Here is a 24,296-nt window from a genome sequence, read left to right as displayed (position 1 = left end):
CGCGGAAGAGTATGTAAATAAGAATTCGTTGACGCTTTCACGTTAATTGAGTGGTTCTTCGCGCTATGAATTCCCGGCTTCTTGATCGGATTAGCCTCCGAGTGTCGTGACAGATAAGTTTCTTTCAACAATTCACCGAACGAGAGAATGATGAATATTCTTCAGTGTAGGACGTATTGTCACGCAGTAAAATAATATCATATTACCGTTGACTGTATTTTCAGCATTCCTGACACCATGCGGGAGCTTTATATGTGTATAATCACGGAATGGACTGGAATATAGATTCCGGGCCAAAGTCCAAGTACTGGGACCTGTAAGGTCATTCAGCGCTGGAAGTGAAATTGAGTGTAGTTATGTATGAAAGGCGTAACAGGAGGAAAACCTCAAAGCAGTTGCACGATGAAATAATTGTCAGGGTGGATAGCGAGATGGAAGAAAGAGAATATGAACGGAGGTACAGTAAAAGGAATGAAAGGGACTGCAGGTAGTAGAGGCCTAAAGAAGGGACGCTGCAAAGAACATCAAGTAATATGCCTACAATGCACCTCTTGAGTTGCATTGAAGGCGCTAATCCCCCCACAAGGGTGTATAGTCTTGAAGCGGCAAATATCAAGTTTCTACAGCCTACTTTCGAACTGCATTTTGGCCCAAATAACTTGATTGTCATCGAGGCCTGTTCTTGGACACCCATTCATGAGGCCCCGTCCACACGGTCGAGCTTTGGTCGACGAACTTTGTCCGATGTGACGTCAAAAACAGAGAAACAACGGGAAAAGTCAGAACTTTGCCGCATTTTCTCCGCTTCTGACGTCACATCGAACAAAGTTCGTCGAGCAAAGCTCGGCCGTGTGGACGGGCCTTGACAGCTAGATGAATCAGTTTCACATATCTTACACAATATTCTAGCTTCGAATACGAAACTTAAAGTCGAAAGAGGCCCCTTGTGCTAAGTTCCAATTTCGTGATCAAGTTATTTATCACTGAACAAACCCACTTTCTCAGCTCTCAGCTTGAGTGCAGAGACATACTGCACTGACATTATCACTATGCATGAACATAGTCCAACCCCATTAAGTTCAGCTTTGTGCAACTTGTCTTCTTTACCGTTTGAGTCATCGTGATCATATCCGCCGTTGGTGATACAGTTCAGTCTCGTTGGTATAGTCAATTGTCTGTTGTGTAAGTATAGATTCATAAAGATTCCGTGACGCTTGACTTACTTTGTTGGTGATTCGATGCAACATGAAATAGCCACTGCTCCCTCTCAACTTTGTTTTGGAACTAATGTAACGAATATTATAGCTTCCACTCCGTTCGCATTCCCAATTAGATTTGAGAATATGAGTGCCTATAATAGAAAGAACACTATAAAATTCATACGATATACAAAACTCCAATTATGCTATACAAAATATAAACCCTTTAGCTTATCTCTTTAAACATCAGTTTTAATGTTTATTCACTCAGTATTCGTAACTATCCGACCACTTGTTTGAAAGTACCAATTACACATTTTTTTTTCTGGACCCTCTACGCAGAAGCTCTGTAGGTAAATTATCTCTAAGTGAAAGCTTCGTTACATCTAAGTTAACATGAAGTACATGAACTGAGATCTGCCACTTGGGTGCTTCTGCATTTTTTAAAAGGCGCTTTCTTCTATTGGTAGGCTTGTTCTATATGAATAGGTTCCATTCCCTAAAATAATAATAATAATAATAATAATAATAATAATAATAATAATAATAATAATAATAATAATAATAATAATAATAATAATATAATAATGAATTAAATTTCTAGATGACTTTGATGGACTATCGTATCATAGTTTATCTGTAAAATTCAAATATATACACCTATTTTGACCCTGTATTTTTTACCATGACCTCTATAGGCGCTCTACTAGCCTGTTTAAGTAGCACGGAAAAAGGAAAAGCCGCTATTCGCAAAATAGAGAAGAATCTCTACAAGTGTAACGCTGCTGAAGTAGCCATTACTTTTAATAAAAATAACAATTATAATAATAATAATTATATGTAATTAATTAATAATTATTATATTATATTTCGGAAGGAGACCCTCTCGTAGACATGTTTTTTGTTAAAAATGACTGCTGCTTCAGCACTATTATCTTATAAAGAGTCTTCTCTATCTTTTGCTGATGACGGCTTTCTCGTTGTTGCTTAAGACTGGCGAGCAAGAACGCACCAAAGGGCATGGTAAAATTCGGTTGAGTCATTTGATTTATTATTGCTTATACAATTCTCTCTCTCTCTCTCTCTCTCTCTCTCTCTCTAACGCGAGACGTTTCCTCCTAGAGAGAGAGAGAGAGAGAGAATTGTATAAGCAATAATAAATCAAATGACTCAACAACGAGAAAGCCGTCATCAGAGAAAGAATAAGAGAAGACTCTTTATAAGATTAAATAGTGCTGAAGCAGCAGTCATTTTTAACAAAAAAAAATTATAATTATAATTTATTAATTATAATATTAATTAATTAATTATTAAATAATTATAATTTAATTAATAATATTATTATAATTAATAATTATATATATTAATTAATGTTTTATCGGTGAAATTAAAATCCTGCGCGTGTCCACACCTCATAAATATAAATAACAAATTCTAAGCAATTACTGAGACTTCCCTCAAATGTTACAATTTTGTCGTACCTTAATTTCAGTTGAAGTAGCAATTACCTCTAATGAATCACGTCCACGTGAGGGGGGGGAGGGGTTGTTGGCTGGGGTGAGGGGGGGGCTCATAAGAAATCACTAGAATAATGACGCTTGTATTACTGTACATTTTCAATCTTTGCTCTTTATTGCTAAACTGCAGACATAAATTCACAGCGTGAATTTCGTAGTTAATTAAAATTCTTGTTCTGACGTATGTCTTGTAGCATATTTCAAACATTGTTCAACAGATCAATTGCAAGAAACGTGTTGCACCCAATAGAATTGGTCTCCATTAGAATGGCCATTCTGATGCATTGATTCTGCAACATACCGCAATTCCTCCTTCTGAGTTACAAGCATCTGGACTCGTTTTAACATCAGAAAAGTGGTAAATTTCATGGACGATGTTGAAGAGGTGTAGTCGTGGTGGAGAATGTATAACTTTTTTGAGAGCAGTTAATATTCGACGATGGAGCCAAGACACGTGCCGTATAGTATTATATATACATAGGAAAGTGACTATTTAATTGACTGTTTGAACCTAAGGTGTTTGTGGCTGTTTGGCAGAAGTCTGGCGAAGAGGAACAGGCTGTATAGATGCAATAGTCACGGATGATTTTGGAGCGTCTGATAACTGAGAATGATAGATGCCGATAGGTGATAGTAAAGAGAAACTGCGGAATGAATGAATGAAAAGCCAGAGAGAGAAAGGTCTGTGGGCAAATGGACGCCGCGAATATGAAAAATGGGTGAGATGTATTAGAAAGAGGACACAGATGGTTAATAAAGGTATTTGTGAATTAATAGAAAGGATGGTGGTAGATGGGAGAGAGAGAGCTCAAAGAATAGAAGATTCAAAGAAGGTTTATAGTATATAAGAAAACGAGGAGGCGTGATCCGACCTCCAGCTTACTCGATGATGCTAATAGTAGCTCTGCCATTGCTGTAATATTCCTATATTGTCAGTGGGGCTAATAGCGATATTGCTAATGGCCATATACCGTTACCGGCGCTAGTAGCAATATTACTAACAGTTCTACTGTTACTGGTGCTAATAACGATATTGCTAATAGCCCTATACTGTTACAGGTGCTAGTAGCAATATTGCTAACAGCACTACTATTACTGGCACTAATAGCAATACTACTAATAACTGTATTACCGCGTAATGTAATACTGAGTAAGGTAAAACGTGTATATTATTCAGTAGCATAAAACGACTCCATCAAATCCTACATGATTCTGTAATTGTTTTAACGTGGTTCGGAAGACACGTAAAGCCGATGGTCCCGTTGCTGAATAACAATACTGGCTCCAGGCAACGTAAAAACACCGTACAAACAAACACAAACAAACAAACAAACTATTCAGATCAAGCAGTGTAATACTTTGCCTCCTTCTTCAACTAGCTACTAGTAATGAGTAACACCAAGTCGCTTGAGAAGTTCACGCAACATAGCGTGACATTCTGCACTACAATTCGCCCGAGGAATTTCGTCCGGCAAAAAAGTAGATACATTTAAGGCTACCGATTGGCCTTATTTTTCATTAGTTTGCTACCCGCCTTCAGATCTTCAAGGCTGCCGGGGATAGAGGGCTGCAAATTGGTATGTTGATTACTCACCCTCCAATCACCAACCATACCAAATTGCAGCCGTCTAGCCTCAGTAGTTTGTATATTATTCAAGGTTAAAGTTACCCATGATCGTGCGTCTGGCACTGCTATGGGTGCCAACAACGCATGTGAGATCCTACGCTGGTCGTACTGGTGTAGTACCAGAATCCTGGTGTGATAGGAATCAGGCCACCCCTTCCACAATTTTTTTTTTTTTTTTAAGAAAGAAGCCACCCTCAGCATTTTTTTTTTTTTTTTTTAGAGAATTTAGAGAATTTTTGGGGGGGAATCTTTTAAGAATTTCCAGATAATCAGAGATGGAAATTATATATATATTAGATATATATATATATATATATATATATATATATTTATTTATTTATTATATATCAATCAGCTCACTTCGTTCTGTAGTCTTCATAATAATAATAATAATAATAATAATAATAATAATAATAATAATAATAATAATAATAATCTTTGGGAAGAAGAAGAAGAAGAGGGAGGAGGAGGAGGAGAAGAAACGAAAATGCAAGAACACAAAGGTCAATTGAAAAAAAAAAAAACAAGAAATTTACGACACCGCGATTTGTAATAATAATATTCCGAGAGAAATTCTCGCGTCTTCCCCGAATTCATATCGTCGATGTTTATAGCGACCTGGTGGACCATTTACGAAAAAGGGGCGTCTTGTAATGGAGTCCAAAATATGCAATTATGTTTACGGGCATCGTAAATTGTGGTTTTGGAAGACGGTAATTGCTAGTTAGAGTTATTGCTGATTACTTTATCCTTTGTTTCGCGGTTGCAGTGTGTTTCGGAGGTTGTTTAATTTTATTTAGTATTATTATTATTATTTATTATTATTAATTAATTTTTACTATTATTATCTATTATTATTATATTAGGAGATTCTCTACCAAGTTGTAACGCTGTCTTGAAGTAGCCATCTTTTATAAAGTATTATTATTATTATTATTATTAGTATTATTATTATTCGGTTATTATTATAATTATTATTATTATTATATTATTATTCCATTATTATTATTATTGATTATTATTCTCATTATTATTATTATTATTATTCCTTCGGAGGATTGAAGTTCCTATATTATTATTATTATTATTATTATTATTATTATTATTATTATTATTATTATTCAGAAGGTATGAGAGAGAGAGAGAGAGAGAGAGAGAATAGAATTAATAAGCCATAAGTAATTTGCCATTTACTAGAAGTCATACCTGAGAGAGAGAGAGAGAGAGAGAGAGAGAGAGAGAGAGAGAGAGAGAGAGAGAGAGAGAGAGAGTGTGACTGGAGGTGGCGATTGGTATGGAGACACCTTCAACATTACCAGGACATTACCCACCTCATTAGTATGGCCACAGACACCAGAGAAGGCGGGAGGTATGGAAGTTGCTCTGCAGTTGCTCCAGAAAGCGTTGATGGTTGCTCTCTTGGGCTCTGTCTTGGGCTTGATGCTGCTGACAGCAGGTACGAGTAATGTAGTATATGTTCGAAGCTTATGTCTACTAAGTCAGAGTCAATCGAACGCAATCGAATGCTGTTGGGGACAAGATTCGCCCAGAGCTCAAGTTAATGAGAATCCATCTTTATAATTCTTGAATATTTTCGAAAATATCAGTTATATTGCTCTACACTACAAAGGTTAAGCAATACTTAAATGCTCAAATGTATAACCCAGTTGTCTAGGGTTATTTAATATTCACCCAAAGTGATTAACTCATGCTAGGGACAAAAAGGATCCTGTATATGCAAATTAGGTTATTTGAAGTATCTCAGATCCACCACTTATGCTTTTCCCACCCTTTTACTTTCAAAAATCTCCACTCGTCTCAGCCTCCTGTTTTGTGGTTGTTATCTAAGTTTTACAGTTCTTTTGGTGTCCACAAGAGCCCAGCTGATACCATCACGTGTTATTATTATTATTATTATTATTATTATTATTATTATTATTATTATTATTATTATTATTATTATTATTATTATTATCATAGTCCTCCAATTCGACTGGGTGGTATTTATAGTGTGGGGTTCCGGGTTGCATCCTGCCTCCTTAGGAGTCCATCACTTTTCTTACTATGTGCGCCGTTTCTAGGATCACACTCTTCTGCATGAGTCCTGGAACTACTTCAGCCTCTAGTTTTTCCAGATTCCTTTTCAGGGATCTTGGGATCGTGCCTAGTGCTCCTATGATTATGGGTACTATTTCCAATGGCATATCCCATATCCTTCTTATTTCTATTTTCAGATCTTGATACTTATCCATTTTTTCCCTCTCTTTCTCTTCAACTCTGGTGTCCCATGGTATTGCGACATCAATTATTATTATTATTATTATTATTATTATTATTATTATTATTATTATAGTTGTTGTTGTTGTTGTTGTTGTTGTTGTTATTCAGAAGATGAAACCTAACAATCCCACCACCAAAGGGGCCACTGACTTAAAATTGAAGCTTCCAAAGAACATTAAGGTGTCCATTAGGAAGAAGTAAGAGGAAGTAAAGGGAAATACATAAAAAACAGACCTCATCTATTAAGAAAAATTAATTAATAGATCAACAAATAGATCACAATGTATCATAATTGTCTAGAGACATCAAGTAACGTCCATTATATAATTGTTGAAGCTGAATTGTCAGGAATCGAATTCCCTCAACACTGTAAATGTCCAGAGTTACTGAAACATTCCATCCATTTTCCACGATCCACTCATTCCCAGAGGCCGACGGAAGAGGAAGCCAATCGGGCAAGCAGTACAAGGTGAGGGTGTCGAGGGCCTTGTTGGGCACAGCAGGCAGGAAGGAGGAGTTCTCCGTCCCCTCGATGCTGAAGTGTGCCATGAAGTCATCCTACTACTCCTGGAGCAAGCTGATGTGCTATTCGGAGGTGGATGGCACCTGTCTCTTCGCTGACCTCAACATCAAGACCAAAACGGACGACAATAGTGCCGATGCCATCACCTGCATGACGTCTTTGTCACCTGAGGGTAAGGCAGAGAGAGAGAGAGAGAGAGAGAGAGAGAGAGAGAGAGAGAGAGAGAGAGAGAGAGAGAGAGAGAGAGAGAGAGAGAGAGAAAGTGCAGTCCCCACTGACGTGCCCTACCTGACATTCAGACTCCATACTATGCAAGTTTTTTGTTCTGTTCTACCCAATTAATTAGTTGAAAGGAATTTGAATGAATTCACCCAATCGTAAGCTGATGAAGGAATAAAATTCTAATTGAATTAATAATAGTTATATATGTATATATGTATATATACACACATATATATATATACATATATATATGTTATTACTCAACCAAAATCGAAATGACAGGGACCCTTTACTAAAAAACTCTTGAAGTCTCATATCTCCCCTGGTCTTGCTGCGCTGCTGAGCGTGAAAGCAGTTATTCTGCTGAAACAATTAACGTTGCAATTTTCCTTATAAATGACATCAACAGATTGCGTCGTGGACGTCAGAACTTCCCTGAAGGTCGGTGAAATCGCGGGTTCCGGCTGCGACCTCAAGATCTGCCAACCTGGAGGCCTGGTACCTTTCGACCCAAGTGAGAAATGCCCATTGATTCTTGTACTCTGGTGTAAGATTAATAATCACAGTGTCCTCTTAACTTGTCTACCTCCTCACTTATGAATACTTTTTCCTACTGGAAGCCTAGAATTCCAGTGGAGGCATAATTATTCCTACTGGAAGCCTAGAATTCCAGTGGAGGCATAATTATTCCTACTGGAAGCCTAGAATTCCAGTGGAGGCATAATTATTCCTACTGGAAGCCTAGAATTCCAGTGGACGGCATAAATTATTTCCTGACTGGAAGCCTAGAATTCCAGTGGAGGCATAATTATTCCTACTGGAAGCCTAGAATTCCAGTGGAGGCATAATTATTCCTACTGGAAGCCTAGAATTCCAGTGAAGGCATAATTATTCCTACTGGAAGCCTAGAAATCCAGTGAGGCATAATTATTCCTACTGGAAGCTAGAATCCAGTGGAGGCATAATCATTCCTACTGGAAGCCTAGAATTCCAGTGGAGGCATAATTATTCCTACTGGAAGCCTAGAATTCCAGTGGAGGCATAATTATTCCTACTGGAAGCCTAGAATTCCAGTGGAGGCATAATTATTCCTACTGGAAGCCTAGAATTCCAGTGGAGCATAATATTCCTACTGGATGCCTAGAATTCCAGTGGAGCATAATTATTTCCTACTGGAAGCCTAGAATTCCAGTGGAGGAATAATTGTTCCTACTGGAAACCTAGAGTTACAGTGAAGGAATAATTTTTGCTACTGGAAGCCTAGTATTCCAGTGGAGGGATAATTTTTCCTACTGGAAGCCTAGAATTCCAGTGGAGGAATAATTATTCCTACTGGAAGCCTAGTATTCCAGTGGAGGGATAATTTTTCCTACTGGAAACCTAGAATTCCAGTGGAGGAATAAAGAAACTCTTCTTATGCTAGCTGAACACATGCTTATGCTTATCAGGAAGAGAGAGAGAGAGAGAGAGAGATTATCATGAAATTGCCAATACGTTGTTTTAAATGGGTCGCCCTTTAAGGGGATAGTGCAGTCAGTGCACTTCACATGGTGCACTGTCGGCATTGCTTGCGTGTCTTTGCTTCGTCCCTTTGGCCCCTTGCTGCAGCCTCTTTCGTTCTTTCGACTGTACCTCTGTTCATATTCTCTTTCTATCAGCGCTTGGCCAGCAACTTACTTATTCGCCCGACAGACGCTGCACCACTCACCTCAATAAATAATGTGCATGTTAAACCGTACAGAACAATTATTTCAGATAACATACAGCGCATTTATTTTCATTTTCATTGGTGAAACAATGCTCTATTTGACCATAGATTTTACCAAGCTTTAATTTACTTTGAAAGTTAGGAATATAATGTTTTGCAACTTATGCATGAAGGGAAAATCTTGCATGCGTCCCGAGTAAGCTGGAGGTCGGATCAGGCCTCGTTAGAATTGCTAAACACTGGATAGCACTTTAGATGGCTACTTCCGTCAGAAACACATGTTTTCAGGACCCGTTCGTCAGCCAATCCTAAGAATGTCTGAGGCTTCGTGTCTGAATCTCCTGAGTGCTTGGGCTTACTACACAGATAACAAAACAAAGTCTGCCTGTTTTATTTGTTGCTCTTATTATCCATTTCTCTTTAAATATTCCAGGAACTATCACAGCCAACAAGTGTACATTCCCATTCCTAAACATCCCCTTTGTGGGCTGCCTTTACTTGGATCCCGTTCCGAAGACTTGGTGCGAGGCGTACGCTACCTGTGCCAAAATGGAAGCTCAGATGATCTTCCCTGTGGATTTCTTTGAAATGAAAGCATATCTCTTCGTTGCAGGACTGGGTGGTAAGTAATTTACAGGAATTCATCCTTCTTTGTTTCCTATTTGCTCTCAAAAGTGAAGTTGGTCATCGCTGCGCAACAACTGCTTGTGCTGACAGTGACGCTCAGTTGGTCTCCTTGGAGGTTTATTAGGTTTTGCAATATAACCATTTTCATATTGATAATCACCTAAAGTTACATCCATCTGTTTAGAACAGAGTTTGACTCCATGTCTTTTGTCAGATCAGTCTTTCACAAAATGCTAAAAGTCTCAAAAAACTACCCCAACTTGCTATTCAATGAAGCAGGAGAAGGACAATCATTTTACCATCTGTATAAAATATCACTGTTGCTATTATTATAAAAACAAAATAAATGGAATTGATTCCATTTATTCTTTTGTCTCTTCATATGAAAATCTCTCCCCCAACTGCAGCAGACGTGTGGGTGGGCATGCGATCAAGGAAATGGGTGAACGGTGCTGAGGTTGCATCAACACAGTGGGCCAAAGGAGGTCCAAATGGCAGTCCAGATGACTGTGGGAAGATGGGGGTCGTCCTGAAGATTCCTCCTGACTTCCTGGTGAGCGAAGAACCGTGTTCCAACCGCCACATTGCAGCTTGCTACAAACCCCGGGCTTCCATCTGCAAGAAGACTGTCCTGGAGTGTGCCGCGATGGTCTTGGGTATAAACTGAAGGAACTAGATCTTGGGGCCTAAGGTGCAGAAGAATTATTGTGCTGTCAACAGGCCAATACTGCAGCTTGCTACAAAAACCCCGGGCTTCCTCTGTAAGCAAGACTTTGATCCATTGAGTAGTGTGCCGCGATGGTCTTGGGTATAAACTGAAGGAACTAGATCTTGGGGCCTAAGGTGCAGAAGAATTATTGTGTAAGGATGAGCCGACCTCAAGCAAAACATGTCTTAGGCACACATAGGCAACTTATCACAAACATGCCAAAACCAGCTTATGTATAGTCACTCATATAAGTTCACGGATGTCTCCAGGCATAAAGCTGAATTCCATCCAATCCCTCTCTGGACAACGGGTCTGCAGAGTGATGTAAGATGGTCATACACCAAAACTTTCTACAGCAGAGTTAGGTAGTTGAATATTTGGCCAGTTTTGCACGCCAAGAGACCTGTCATCCAGAAAGGGATGAAATGGAAGAAATCTCTCTCAAATGCTCAGACATCCATGAACTTATATGAGTGACTGTACAAGTCGAAGACTTATGGGTAGTTCTAACCAGTGGTCCTAATGGTCATCCAGCATTTGATTGGTCTGTTCTTCACTTATGATCGTCGACTTGTTTTCATCCTGTTTCTAATATGTAAGCAACAAGCTGCCAGCATGTGTTTGTGACGTTTTTACTGCAGTGTGGATGCACCCTGTTGTCATTTTTTTTATTGGGATATACTTATCTCTGCAATGTAGTTTTATGGACTCGAATACAATCCAAAAGAATAAATAATTGAGGTAACTGACTGACTCTATATTGTTTCAACAAATGGATTTACTTTGAAGAGTCTTATTGTGATGTTGCTCTTAATTCATCAGACAAAACATACTTGCCTTGTGTTTAAATCCTATCAATAGTTGATAAGAATCTTGTTCCAAAAAAATAGGCGACAGCATTTGTTTGCAAGAAAATTTACCTCATAAGTTCAACATAATGGACTAGCATTTAACCTCAAGTTTACTCCACCAACTGGCAGAGGAAGCTGATTAGCAATCGTCTAAATTTTGGTCTGTGTGCAAAAAGCTTCAGAGGAGTGTGCTATGAAAATGTCATGACACCAATAGAGACATTTACTTGTCTCGTATTTGCTGTTTGTAGATTTGAATCAAGGGTAGAAGAAAAACTTGAGAATGTGGAATTAAACTTTGGAACATAGCCTCTAATCCTGTAATATAAGTGAGGATTCGAGGTACGTATACCACTCAACCTTAGTACGATCCATATTGATCTTCAACTTTATCAAACTTCCTCCACAGCTCAATGTGAATTAGAGTGGTTTGTGTTGAAAGTCAATCTCGAAATTGGAATTTTAACCAAAGTTTTCCCTCCTCTTTCTGCGTGCAATGATTCCATGCACCTTCATGGCGTGATTAAAGCACAAGAACTTCATGGACATATATCTTCATGGAATGAAATTCGGTAGCAATTATAGTCCTCGGTACAAATTAAAGTTGCCCTTTAACAGGTGGTCAGAGTTTTAACAATAGTTTTGCTGGGAATATAATGATTCACTTTAACCCATTCTTGTAGAACAGTGGCCAGAGATACTGAAACATTCATTAGAACTTAAATGTCAGTCGTGGTCCAATTATGCCCTTACTTGAGTTATCACCCCTTTGAGGTGTAAAGGTACAGTGATGCTCAAATCTCACGCGATATGACTCCATAGGATTTCGTTCAAAATTCACTAACTGGCAACCTAGCACGCTCCATATTTATCTATTATTTCAATGCGGAAACGCGATTACTGCATAAAATATGGACATAATATATTTCATAAGAGTGAAATCTGTCATATATGTCAAAACTGTAAGAAAATGTCACGTGTAGCAAATTTCAGGAAAAAACTCTTTCAAAACATTTTCAAAACTTTCGTTCACACATCGCTGAAGCATTTGACCAAAATGAAGTCGTCATCAAGGATCAGTTCAAATGTTAAACAAAAAAAAATAATTGTCATAACATTAATAATGCTTCCAAAGCCAACATAAAATTTAAAATAGTCCTATTTGATTGCTTTTACACCTCAATGCTGAAAAGAATTTAAATATGAATATACATAAGTAGAATGCGCCCACCGATATCAACAAGTGAGGGGAGCGTGTGTGACTTATCTATCATTAGTGTCGGTGCAACAACAACCACTCGGTGTAACATAAGTAGGTCTACACTGAGTAGCAACAATGAAATTATCTTGAAAACTCTAACTTTATATGTGTTAGAGGAATATTTGGATTTTTATACATAATTGCTATAATTCTTAAATATTTAAAAAAAAACATGGGATACTAGCAAATATTCGCCTATGCAATTATTCTTTTGTCAAAGCCAAGATGTTTTTCCTAGGCCTAGGTGTTAGATTTCTTTACTTTACAATTAACAGTCACATCTCTCCATTAACAATTTCTGGCCAGAAAGCAAATGAGGTTATCTACACATTCTTGTTCTTCAAATTACTTTATGAAAGAATAAATTATACACCAAACGCGAGGAGAAGGACTTTTAAGAAAATAATATTTTAAACCAGTTGAAAAACAAGTGTTCCATACGCCTTGATATTGATACTTATGATATTTCGATTAATAGTCATTTTCTCCATATAATCAAAATCATCGTCTTTTATTCCTCAAAGAACATGTAATCTCTACGAATAAAAACATTAGTAACATTACATCTCATAAGGCTTAGATTATCCTTTTAGGCCTATAAATCATTTTGCAACATACTGGCAGCTTTAACTCAACCTAAAACTTCAACATTCAAAGAAAACTAGTTGTAATTCTACATATTCCTATTGTATTCGTCAAAAAACAGATAATATCTACAAATAAATTCATTAATAACAGATTATATCTCAGAAGGCTTAGATTATTTTTTTTAGGCCTATAAAACATTTTGCAACATACAGGGCTTAAACAAAGCCGAAAGCTTCAACATTCAAAGAAAACTTGTTTTAATTCATATTCCTACGGTGAAAATGTTGTTATGACTGTTGAGCTTATTAGGTCTACTGTCATAATGCAGCAGACGTAGTTATGTTGACCAGTCCGAGGAGCATGTAAAGTGTGCTTTCATTGATGACCCAGCTAACCTTATCACACCGCACTTTGAACTTAGCAGCGTAAAAAAAGAAAATCAGTTCAAATCACACAGATTACGAATTACACCAATGCATGATAGGGATCATATTTATATAACCATAAGGAAAACACGGCTAGCTGTGAATCCACAAACTTTTCGACATGTATGACATTAGAAAAAAAGTATAACACTACTTGGCAACATCACATTGAGTTTGAGAATCTGGACGATACAAAATGAATAATTTCACATGAGATTTGAGCACTAGTGTACGTGTCTTAAAGTCGTATCGGCAGGGGTCGATAGAGGACTGGTAGAATTCCAGATCTGACTTATCTTATACCCCCAAAAGCACTAAACACAAACCAATTTTTTGCCCGAGAGAAAACAATTGATGTCTCGTTGTTGATAGGTCAAGCTAGGATGTGCTGAAGTTACGTGTGCATTATGCTTAATAATTCACAGCATCATATTACACTAACCTTGGTAGTCCCCTTCACAACTTTGTTGATAATCAACAAGAAAGTATTCTCTCTAAAGGGCTATAGTTGATAGTTGCACGCTCACTGAATCCAAGGCTAATGGAAGAATTTTCCATTGACTTACAAGAGATAAAAGTCACAGACATGAAAAAAGATATGGAGGGAACGAGGCTTAAGAACACGAATAATAGAGAGAAAAGATTATCCGGAGAGGAAATGACTTCTAAGTTAAAGTACTCGGCAACAACAGTTAGATAAATGATCAGAAGGTGGCGTGTGGCTATATCATTCCCAACATTAATTGTGGACAATGCAACCCATTTTTTTTTACTGGGCAGGGATGAGTGATGATAAGCCAGAAAATAACCCACCCTCTCTCTCTCTCTCTCTGTCTGTCATTAAGGTATTTTTACTCTCGGGTAAAATATCTTTCGTCTGTACGATGTGTTTTGGAGAGGTTAGGAACAGAGGTGATTCATGATGTGTATGGACTCCCACTTCTGCTGCCTTCCTGATATTTTTGGTTTTGATAAATAGATCAAATAATGCTTCTGTTTCTGTGATGAAAGCGTGAGAAAACAAGTGATTTCTCTCTCTCTCTCTCTCTCTCTCTTCTGAGAGTTTAAACTCGTCGAATCGAGGGCCAAAGTCTTTCATAACTATATATATATATATATATATATATATATATATATATATATATATATATATATATATATATACTATATGTATATATATATATATATATATATATATATATAAAGTTGTTTTTTATTTTTTTCCTTCGTGGCAAAAAAATTTTATCTTTTATTTGTGGTTTATCACGTTCCTAACTTTCGTGATTCAGTTATACATATATATATATATATATATATATATATATTATATATCATAATATATATATATATATATATGAGTATATATTATAAATATATTGTATATATATATATATATATATATATATATATCTATATATATATATATATATATATATATATATATATATTATTAATGCTATATATATATATATATATATTGTATATATATATAATATATATATATATATATATTTTATATAAATACATATACTACCATATATACTATATATATATATACATATATATCTATATATATATATATATTCTTCAAAGCACAAGAACATGAAATTGCAGGCGAAAGCAGTAGCTTATTCGTGTTATTTAATGTCTTGAGTTTTGCCCAGACGCCTAGGCAATTACCAGCGAAGGCAATAATAGTTCTAGTTAATAATTGATGCGTTGATTGACGGTTACCTTCTGAAGGCACCTGACTTGACTGTAAGACATTGCAATTCAGTTTCATCAGCTGCTTGAATAGATGTATAGAATTGCAGTGCAATATTCAAGGTTGCGGGTGGTCTTGCAAACAGACCTTGCAAGGAGGTTTCATTTGTTCACTAGTAAACGCCAAATGTTAATTGTTAATATAAATCAATGGGGTGTCAATGCTATCAAATATGCCAAGTGATTTTACAAATGGTCGAGACACTAAGTCCTGACCTTACAGATGCTATGTACCTTCGTCAATCAATGCATCAATTATTAACTAGAACTATTATTGCCTTCGCTGGTAATTGCCTTGGCATCTGGGCAAAACTCAAGACATTAAATAACACGAATAAGCTACTGCTTTCGCCTGCAATTTGATGTTCTTGTGCTTTGAATGGAATATAGTCCATCACTCCCAGAACAAAGGGCCACGCATAAAAACCGCTGACTGGCGACGGCAGTTTGCGTTTCTTTGCCTGGGGAATTGCTTTATTCCTTTGTGCACGTCGTTGCTTTTACCCTGAGGAAGACGAGGAAGACGAAGAACTTGGGAAATTAATGAAAGGCTACGTATTTTGAGGCACTTAAAACCTGTCTCTTCAGAAGAATGGGTTTGCTAGCATTTTAAACAAGAAGTCAGTCAGTATGTTCCTTTGCCTGACTATGTCAGTTTTTTTTTAATTTGTCCACGTCACAATCACCTTTCCATGCTGTTAAGCATGGAATAATTAGGTTAGGTTAGGTTGGTTGGTTAGGTTAGGTTAGGTTGGGTTCGGATGGTTGGTTATATTAGGTTACTTGAACGGGCTGGCCATTGACCAGCACAGATTCTTGTCTCCATCCCGGCACCAGTATTTCTACGTGATTCCATTTCTAGTTGTGAATGAAAGCCGAAGAAAGCAGACATTCTAGAGTGCCACGTGTTCACAGAGCCTCTGTACCTCTAAACTCATTACAGGAGGAGTGGGAAGGAAAGTACTTCGCTTTCTTGCATGCAACGAACTCACATATTTTTCAAGAATCAAAACATAACGGTCTCTCTCACGGCCTTTAAAATGATGATCCGAGAAACAGGCGGGAAAAAATGAATTTCTGATTAGATTCTCCAAAGATCTTTATGCACAATAATATACCAATACAATCTCAAATTCTCATATCCATAGATCTACTCAAAGACCTTTCCGAGCTCTTTGTAGATGAATGCTCAAGTCTATCACCATGAGCCTCCAAGACACCAGACCTCCTAAATTCTCGACCCGCTTCATCCCAGCATCAGGGCTGCGCACTGGAGTAAAGACAGCTGACAAACAGGGGCATTTGGGCGATAACAGGCAACTGCATGTGGGGTGTAGCAGGATTCATCTTTGACTTTGTAGGTGGGCAACAAACCGCTGAAGCCAAAGGTCATCTTACCGCAGTCAGTTGCTGCGCCGCTCGGGTAGCCAGGCCACCACTGGCTACTGGTGACCGGATTGCCGTTCAGCCATGCACGGGACCTCACACCGACCCACACGTCCTCTGGGAAGATAACAAGATGACAGTCACTATTTGCATTGTCCCATGAGTTCTACTTCTACATTTAATTACAGTCGATGCAACTTTGGCTTGTTATCCATGTGTCACCTACTCCCAGGTGGTAGGTAGTACTAAACACCGTACGCTAAATGTAAAGTAGATGGCCACACAAAGATATCGTTTATCAATATAATTTGTCGACCACACAATATAGAAATGGGCACATATAACACTTTGATCCTGAAGGGCTAGTGCTAAACACGGCATCCCAAGAAGCTTCCACCACGCTTAGTACTAGCACCTCAGACTCGGTGACACGTAGATAACAAGCCAAAGTAGCCCCTTATAGTCTTACAGCTATTATTTGACAGCCCACCCTAGTTCCATCTTGAATAAAATAACACTAACCTATGAAGCTAGCTTCAAGCACACGGGAGTCAAGTTTCATCAGTGGGTGATAAACAAAACACTGCCAACTAGGGGAAGTGTAGAAAAAATTTTGGCTGAGGAAAGGAAGATGGACGAGGTTCAGGGAAGGAACTTACTCAGAGGAGTTTCATCAAAGGGTATGTACGAAAAGTGCCAGCAAGGTAAGAGTGAAGTGTCAGTTGCCAAAAAGAAGACAAACTATGTTTAAGAGTTAGCAAGACGGGAAAGACTGCCCTGTTTCAGCAAGAAGACAAACTATGTTTCAGCAAGGTGAAAGTAAGAAGGCAAGTCTTAGGAAGAGGAAAGCTTAATATCAAGGTACTTGTAGTAGAGGAAAGGTAAACATGTTTCAGAGAAGGATTCAGATATCTAAACAAGGGGAAAGAAGGTAGCAATGTCTTTGCCAAGGCAGCCAATGTAAGTTTATTATAGTAACTAGAAGAAAGCAGTTGGTCTCTGTAAAGGAAGAGAAGATTAGCACAGAAAGGAAGACAGACAAATCTCAGTATGGGTAAAGAAAGAATGCAGTCAAGCAACAGTGAGGTGAAAATGGGCAGAATGGTTTCAGGATAAGGGTGAAAAAAGCAATATCTTACAAAATGGCGCAGTCAAAAATTCTTCACACTAACCCCTATCTGACTGGGGTAGGGATTTTAACCCTGCTGAACTAAAAGGGGAACCATCTTCTAACCTTCCTTAACCTAGCCTAGCCTAACCTGTTGCTCAGTAGACTGCAGATTTCAATATCAGTAGTGTACAGGTTCTGACAGTAAATTCAAAGATCAAGCCACTGACAGAATTGTAATAGGGAAGCATTTGAAATAACTAAGGATTCACTGAAATTAGGTGAAGTGAAGCAAGAATGCAGAGCCAGCGAAGCTCTTCGGTAGAAGTTTAATTCAGTCATCTAGATTGGGGGTTATTCAAGAGAACTGACGACACAGGGCAAATATGGGTGAAAGTAGCTAAAGAATCAGCAGCGTAACCAAGAGGGGAGTGAAAGTAAAACAAGGCGAAATGCAGTAGCTGAGGCCAGTGTAACTTACGGAAGAGAGCAACAGCCAGCAAGTATATCTGCATCTCAGTGAAGTCTGCCGGTACGATCAGCCTGGCTTCCATGTTGGCGCATATCGACTGGGCCTGACACCAAGACCTCTGGGTGAAGTCCAGATAGAGGCAGCCGACGTAGGGGATGTTGAGGAAGGGGGCGGTGCAAGTCCTCCCTTCGATATTACCTGAGGCATTGAGATGAGATGCGCTTTGTTAGTGATCGCTAATGACGGCATTGCGCAGAGATGTGGTGGGTGTACGTCGGGAGGAAATCGTTTCAATAATTGCCTTGTGAATTTAAGTCTTCGCCTGTTTTTAATTGGGGGGGAACAAACACACACACATAAACAGAAAACAGGAACACTCCCTCTCTGTTTCTCTCTTTTTCCTTTGATCCGACACCAAGAAAAATTCTGCTTCATATCGTGCTCAAGCCAAGCAGGCTAAGTCCAGTTTTAATCATAATATCACCGTCCAAAATGCTTGCATTTTAACACAAAACACGCAAAAGAAAAGAAATCAGTATTCAGTAACCTGAAACACTCGGAAGATAATGAGATTTTTGGAGTGACTTTTGCTATTTGTACTCTCACAATCAGCAGCGCGCGAGGGTGTGCCAGATGTCTCCAACAACAGTTGCCAAATGGTTCCAGTCCAATACTTTTCTCAGTCATTTCAGCCCATCAAGGTTAACAGGGGAAACTAGGGTAATTCCTAATGATTCTCAAGTTCTAAATGCATCTCATTTCACTTTACGAAGCTGAGAAACAATCATGAAGATGGTTGCGCAATGCAATATTTCTGGCTGTTCACCAGATACTTTGAGTTAGTCTTACTGAAACATCTGTGATGAACAGGATGGTCTACTGGGAAAATTAAATCCTGTTTTGTCCTATTTTAAATTTCCAAGTGAGTTCCATTTTTGTCACCTACGCCACATCTCCAGTGAAGCAGTTATGTGGTCTCAGTGGTAGTACAACATATAACAATTATAAACAAGCAAAATCTTTTTCATAAATTAAAAGAAAAAAACGTGTAGCAGCTCCTCTCACCTAAGTCATAAGGTTTAATTTGTGCATCTTGGCAAATTTTGGGGTCGCAGCCATTGATGAAGATTTCCCCAGGATTGTAGGCCACGGTGGTGTTCAGAACACAGGCTGTGGGTATATTGATAAATGTAAATTGCTGAAAAACACTGCAAGAAAGTTTACAAAGTTGGTGGTCTATGAGAATGAATAAGGACAGGAACTGTTTTGCATTTTTATAATTTATAAAGCTGTCTAACTGGACCAAAATATGTCCCATTACTAGAGACTCCGAGTAAAGCTTGCACTAATAATTTGTTTGTGAATATGTATTTAGCAAGATTATATCACAAATTTTGCTTGGACGTGGAAACAATGATCCAAATGATACTTACAGATGTATCTACTTCTGTCATAGTCCAGGGTAAACTCAATGGGATACCATGTTTAGTACTAGCCCCACAATACAGAAATGAGCAAATATACAACTTTGATCCCCGAGGGTCTAGTACTGAACACAACCTCTTATTGAGCTTCTGCAGGAGGTGGATACATACCGGGTTAATACCTCAGAAAATATCTATTGTCAGTTGTCCTATGCATTCTTACGCCCTCAACTCACTAATCCTTAGCCAAATACCTGATGGAGTGAAGGAGGTCATGCAGGTGACAGTATCGGTCGAGTTATCGTCCGACAGGGCCGCGAGTTTCATTTCACTGAACAGGCAGCTGATGGGGACGGTCTCGCTGATGCACATCAGTTTGCTCCAGGGTCTCATGTTGGCCTGGATCGCGCACATCAGGGGCGAGGTGACGCTGACTTCCTCCACCCTGAAGCCGCTTGTGGTCAATTTGGCCTTGGAGACCCGAGCTCTGTATTGCATCACTGCCTTTGCAAACATCAGCATATCTGCAGGGAAGAAGAAGAAGAAGAAGAAGAGTCAGACCTTTGATACTGGCTCGAGGAAATGCTTTCAGAGTCATGGCACTGATGATATGGTGTACCAATGCATTCATTCCCTTTTCCTGAGGTAGTGTCATCTAGTGGAGGGTTGTGAACCCCTTGGTTAGGAAAACTGCCCACCAAATGGCAGACGAGCCTCTTTCCCAAGACCAGACTAAAATTACACTTGTCTCTTGTAGGATGGCATAAACTTAATCAAGGACCCTTGACGCCACTTGTCTGACTTGACTTGAAATGATTCAGGCAAAATGTGAATTCCACCCACGAGATATTTTGAAGACTCAACGACAGACGTTTCAACATCGTTTCGACGAGCCATACAGGCAAATCTCCCGGAGAAGTACATTAATGTAAAGGTACCTTTAGCCAAAAGCTTTTTCATTGCTGATTCACCCAGCTGGTGAATGGATTGGGCTTAGACATATTCCCTGAACTCAAGAATAAAGAAAGCTTCGAGTCTTGGGGATCTGAAGGTATTTGACTGAAGGTATTTGATAATTATTGGTATGTTTAGCTAGAGAATACTGGATACGATGTCGTTTAACATACTATGACACAAGTCAAAACCATATAGGAACTGAAAAGGTGCAGAATTATTTTTTTTTCTGGGGCGAGGAATGGTGGTTGTGCTGATCAAATTCAATGCAAATGCTCTTGAGGGAATGACCCAGATAACTGAGAGTGAGATATTTTCCTTTCCTTTTTCCTTCAAATCTTTAGTCAAAGCAATGATCGATAGAATCAATATAAACTCTAGAGGACAGAATAAATTACGGGAAGATGCGATCAATAAATAAAGAAGAGGGAATAAGGAATGAAACCGAAACACCCGAATCCAGGAGACGCCAGCAAAGAGTGGGGATGAATTGGCTCCTCCCTTAAAACATTTGAGGATGCGTTTTCCAAAGAACAGTCCTCATAACTATTTTTGGGGAAGACAAACTGGTATTGGCAAGAGACTCTGGCATAAAGGGTATGTTGGCTGAAGGTATAGCTGGTCACTACCTGATCAAATTAAAAATGTGAAAAAAAGGTAGGTTCATTAAAGTAGATTGGTTCATGACGTGTATGTGACTCCAATTAGAAAGTTGCTTTGATGGCATGGACGGGAGGATTTTACAGAAAGCACAGTAACTCTTGGTACGCGTAGTGAAAGTGGCGTGTAGAAGCCCTCCTTCCGACGTTCAGTCTTACTGATATTAAATAAAAGGTCTATATTGTTTACGCTGCTAAAAATGATAGAGATCAGTCCTTGCTCGATGAAATAACTAGTCTTTTCAAGCAATTAACCATAGATTTCGTCGTGCATAATGCGACCACAATCAAAGAAAGGAAATATTTAATTTCAATCGTGTTTTAGTCGGTTCAGAACGATTGTTAGACGGGGCACTGAATTGGTTTGTAAAAGGTATTTTGAAAAATAATTTTTAAGAATCATAAACTATTGTTAACTCATGTGCTGATGGTCAATTTAACGTCACCAGATTGTGTGGATGTGTGAAGCACATTCTGATGTTAAAATGCCGCCGAATGATATATTCTCCCTAAAATTCTGGCGCAATACGAGCATATTTTGTATGACATTTTTGGCTGGTTTGGGCAGGCACACTTCGAAAGGCCGACATCTGATGTGTACCGACTATGAATGATGTTGTTTTAGTAATTGGTTTGATAAGTCCTAAGATACTTGTTTCGTGTTTTTGCTCACTCGGGGAGTAAGCCTACACTCTACTTTGTTGTTGTTGTTGTGGAGGGGGGGTGTAGGAAAGGTCAATGGAAGAGCCTAAAAAAGATTTGAAAAAGGTGTTTTGCAGTGAGATAAAGGTACAGGAATTTTAGGACAGGATATTTGTGATTTGTTCATTAGAATGAAAATGTAAAAAAAAAAAATGAATAATTTACACGTTAAACAGTACCAGAAAAATTATTTCTAATAAAATATAACGTATTTATTCTAATTTTCGTTGGTGAAACAACTCTCTATTTTTTTACGACTCCTCAATTCACATCAAGTAGGAATATAATATTTACAACTTATGCATGAGAGGAAAATCTTACACGCATCCCAAGTACGCTGGAGGTCGGATCACGCCTTGTTATGAATGGAGTCACGAGAGAAATCACAAGTCACTACAAAGTTTGAGATAAGAGAAAAGGGGTCGTGAGTGGATTTGCAGAATGGCTGATTTTTGCAAAGGATTTGAAGAGCTTGGAGTATATATATATATATATATATATATATATATATATATATATATATATATATATATATATATATATATTCACGGTGGATGGTGGTAATTTTGAAATGTTGAGTTACAAATACTAATGTCTATAGCGGTTTAGTTTTAATCTCTGAGTCACATTCTATCAATTACTCCTCCTTTCTCGAAAGATGATTAAAAATCTAAAATTCCCCAAGATCTGTGGCTTGATACGAAAGCAGATGATATTAGAGTTTGCCAGCGCTGATTTCATTCAAATGTCTTCTTACCTGTGCTGCCATAAGGCCTCCCCTATGTACACACAAAGTTAAACAAGCCTTAACAACATTATGCAAAGTTTCATATGCCTTTCTCTACGTTGATATGAAAGCATACGCAACCTCGTCAAAGTATGCAGTTGAATTTGTAATAAAATTCTTCAATATACATGACAGTTAGACATTTAACTATGCATAAAAGCAACTAAGGTGAGACGCCCTCGTACACATTTATGCACATACCCATCGTAGTCAGCACGAGGAGAAAAAATGAGGGGGAAAGTAATTTCTTCTCCATGTCTATAGCCTGGAGACCCCAACGAAGACCATCGGCCTATATGCTTGTTGTTCCCGCGTTCACTGGTTGGAAACTGAGAGAGCACTCAACTGAGTCAAGTGACAAGTCCTCTAGCCAGGTTCCAGGGACGATGGCCTGCGCATGCGCGAGGTGGGACTCTGGTCACTAATTTATTTATTGCCAGTGATGTTTCGACTTGCGTCTACGTTTTCTTTTAACTCTGTTGTCCCAGATCCACGTTTTCTTTTAACCCTGCTGTCCTCTGGGTCCTCACGAATCTTCAAGTCAGCGGAATTGGGTTTTTTGGGACATTGGGATATTTCCCCGTTGTCTGACAGACTGACAGACCGAGCAGAATGATTTTGAGGTCGATTATCCTGACAAATCATCTGCCAAAAGTGGGCATATACCATTTTGTCCCTTGGGCATTACCGATAGGGTCAGTTCTCAAATTATTGCGCCGGGGGTAAGATTTTGTTCAGGTTAGGAAATGTGCTGATGAACTGAAATTAAATCTGGTATATACACTGCCTGAACATTTTGAAGGATAGATACTACAAGACCGTAAGGCTTGCAACCTCACACAATGGGTAAAATTGTGCATACAGATTAAGGGTTGTTGCAAGCTGTGGATAAAGATGCAGGGCTTACAGCTTCACTTCTTGTGCAAATAGGAATAGTTCGGAATTGGGGTTGTGTTTTAAATAGACTGTTTAAAGCAAGTACTGGGAGATGTACCAACTCTATAATACACAGGACATGTACACATACACATGAATACACACGCATATGTATATAAAAAGAGAGAGAGAGAGAGAGAGAGAGAGAGAGCTGATAAGGACCAGAATTACAGACCCATCTCCCTTAACTAATCCCAGTTGGGTCGACTAGCAGGCGGTAGGAGGTCAGGCCCAAAACCCGGACCGCGCCACTAGCAAAGATCTCGCAGCGTCCCACAAAAACCCGGCTGAATTATAATGGCACTCTCTTGATACCCTTTCCAATCAAAAGTGGAAGAAATTAACCTTTCAGAAAAACGAATCTTGGAGGTAATATATACTAATGGTTCAGTGAGTACAATCAACACACACACGGGGGGCGGGGGGCAGTTCCTAACTTCGGCTTCATCGTCCATTCATGAAGTCTGGCGTTTCTGTCACGGCATTTAAAATGGGGTTTATAGTAATAATTTAACTCTTGATTAAAATGCTACATGAAGCGTGTAACTCCCATGAGCATAAATTTCT

At 38.5% G+C, this 24,296-nt stretch overlaps 1 protein-coding gene across 1 annotated transcript; it reads right to left on the bottom strand.

The window, feature by feature from the left end:
• Positions 1 to 16,394: 16,394 nt before the first annotated feature.
• On the bottom strand, positions 16,395 to 23,124 carry LOC135204494 (uncharacterized). Its single transcript, XM_064234666.1, has 5 exons — positions 22,995 to 23,124; positions 19,946 to 20,215; positions 19,333 to 19,437; positions 18,277 to 18,465; positions 16,395 to 16,804 (listed from the first exon to the last, which is right to left on the bottom strand). Exons 1-5 carry the CDS (start codon positions 23,047 to 23,049, stop codon positions 16,548 to 16,550), a joined length of 876 nt encoding a protein of 291 aa, XP_064090736.1. The 5' UTR covers positions 23,050 to 23,124; the 3' UTR covers positions 16,395 to 16,547.
• Positions 23,125 to 24,296: the final 1,172 nt, after the last annotated feature.

Source organism: Macrobrachium nipponense, chromosome 47, assembly GCF_015104395.2.
Source record: "Macrobrachium nipponense isolate FS-2020 chromosome 47, ASM1510439v2, whole genome shotgun sequence".
Classification (NCBI taxonomy): domain Eukaryota; kingdom Metazoa; phylum Arthropoda; class Malacostraca; order Decapoda; family Palaemonidae; genus Macrobrachium; species Macrobrachium nipponense.
Note: the sequence above shows the minus strand (reverse complement) of the source record. Positions and strands in the feature narration are given on the sequence as shown.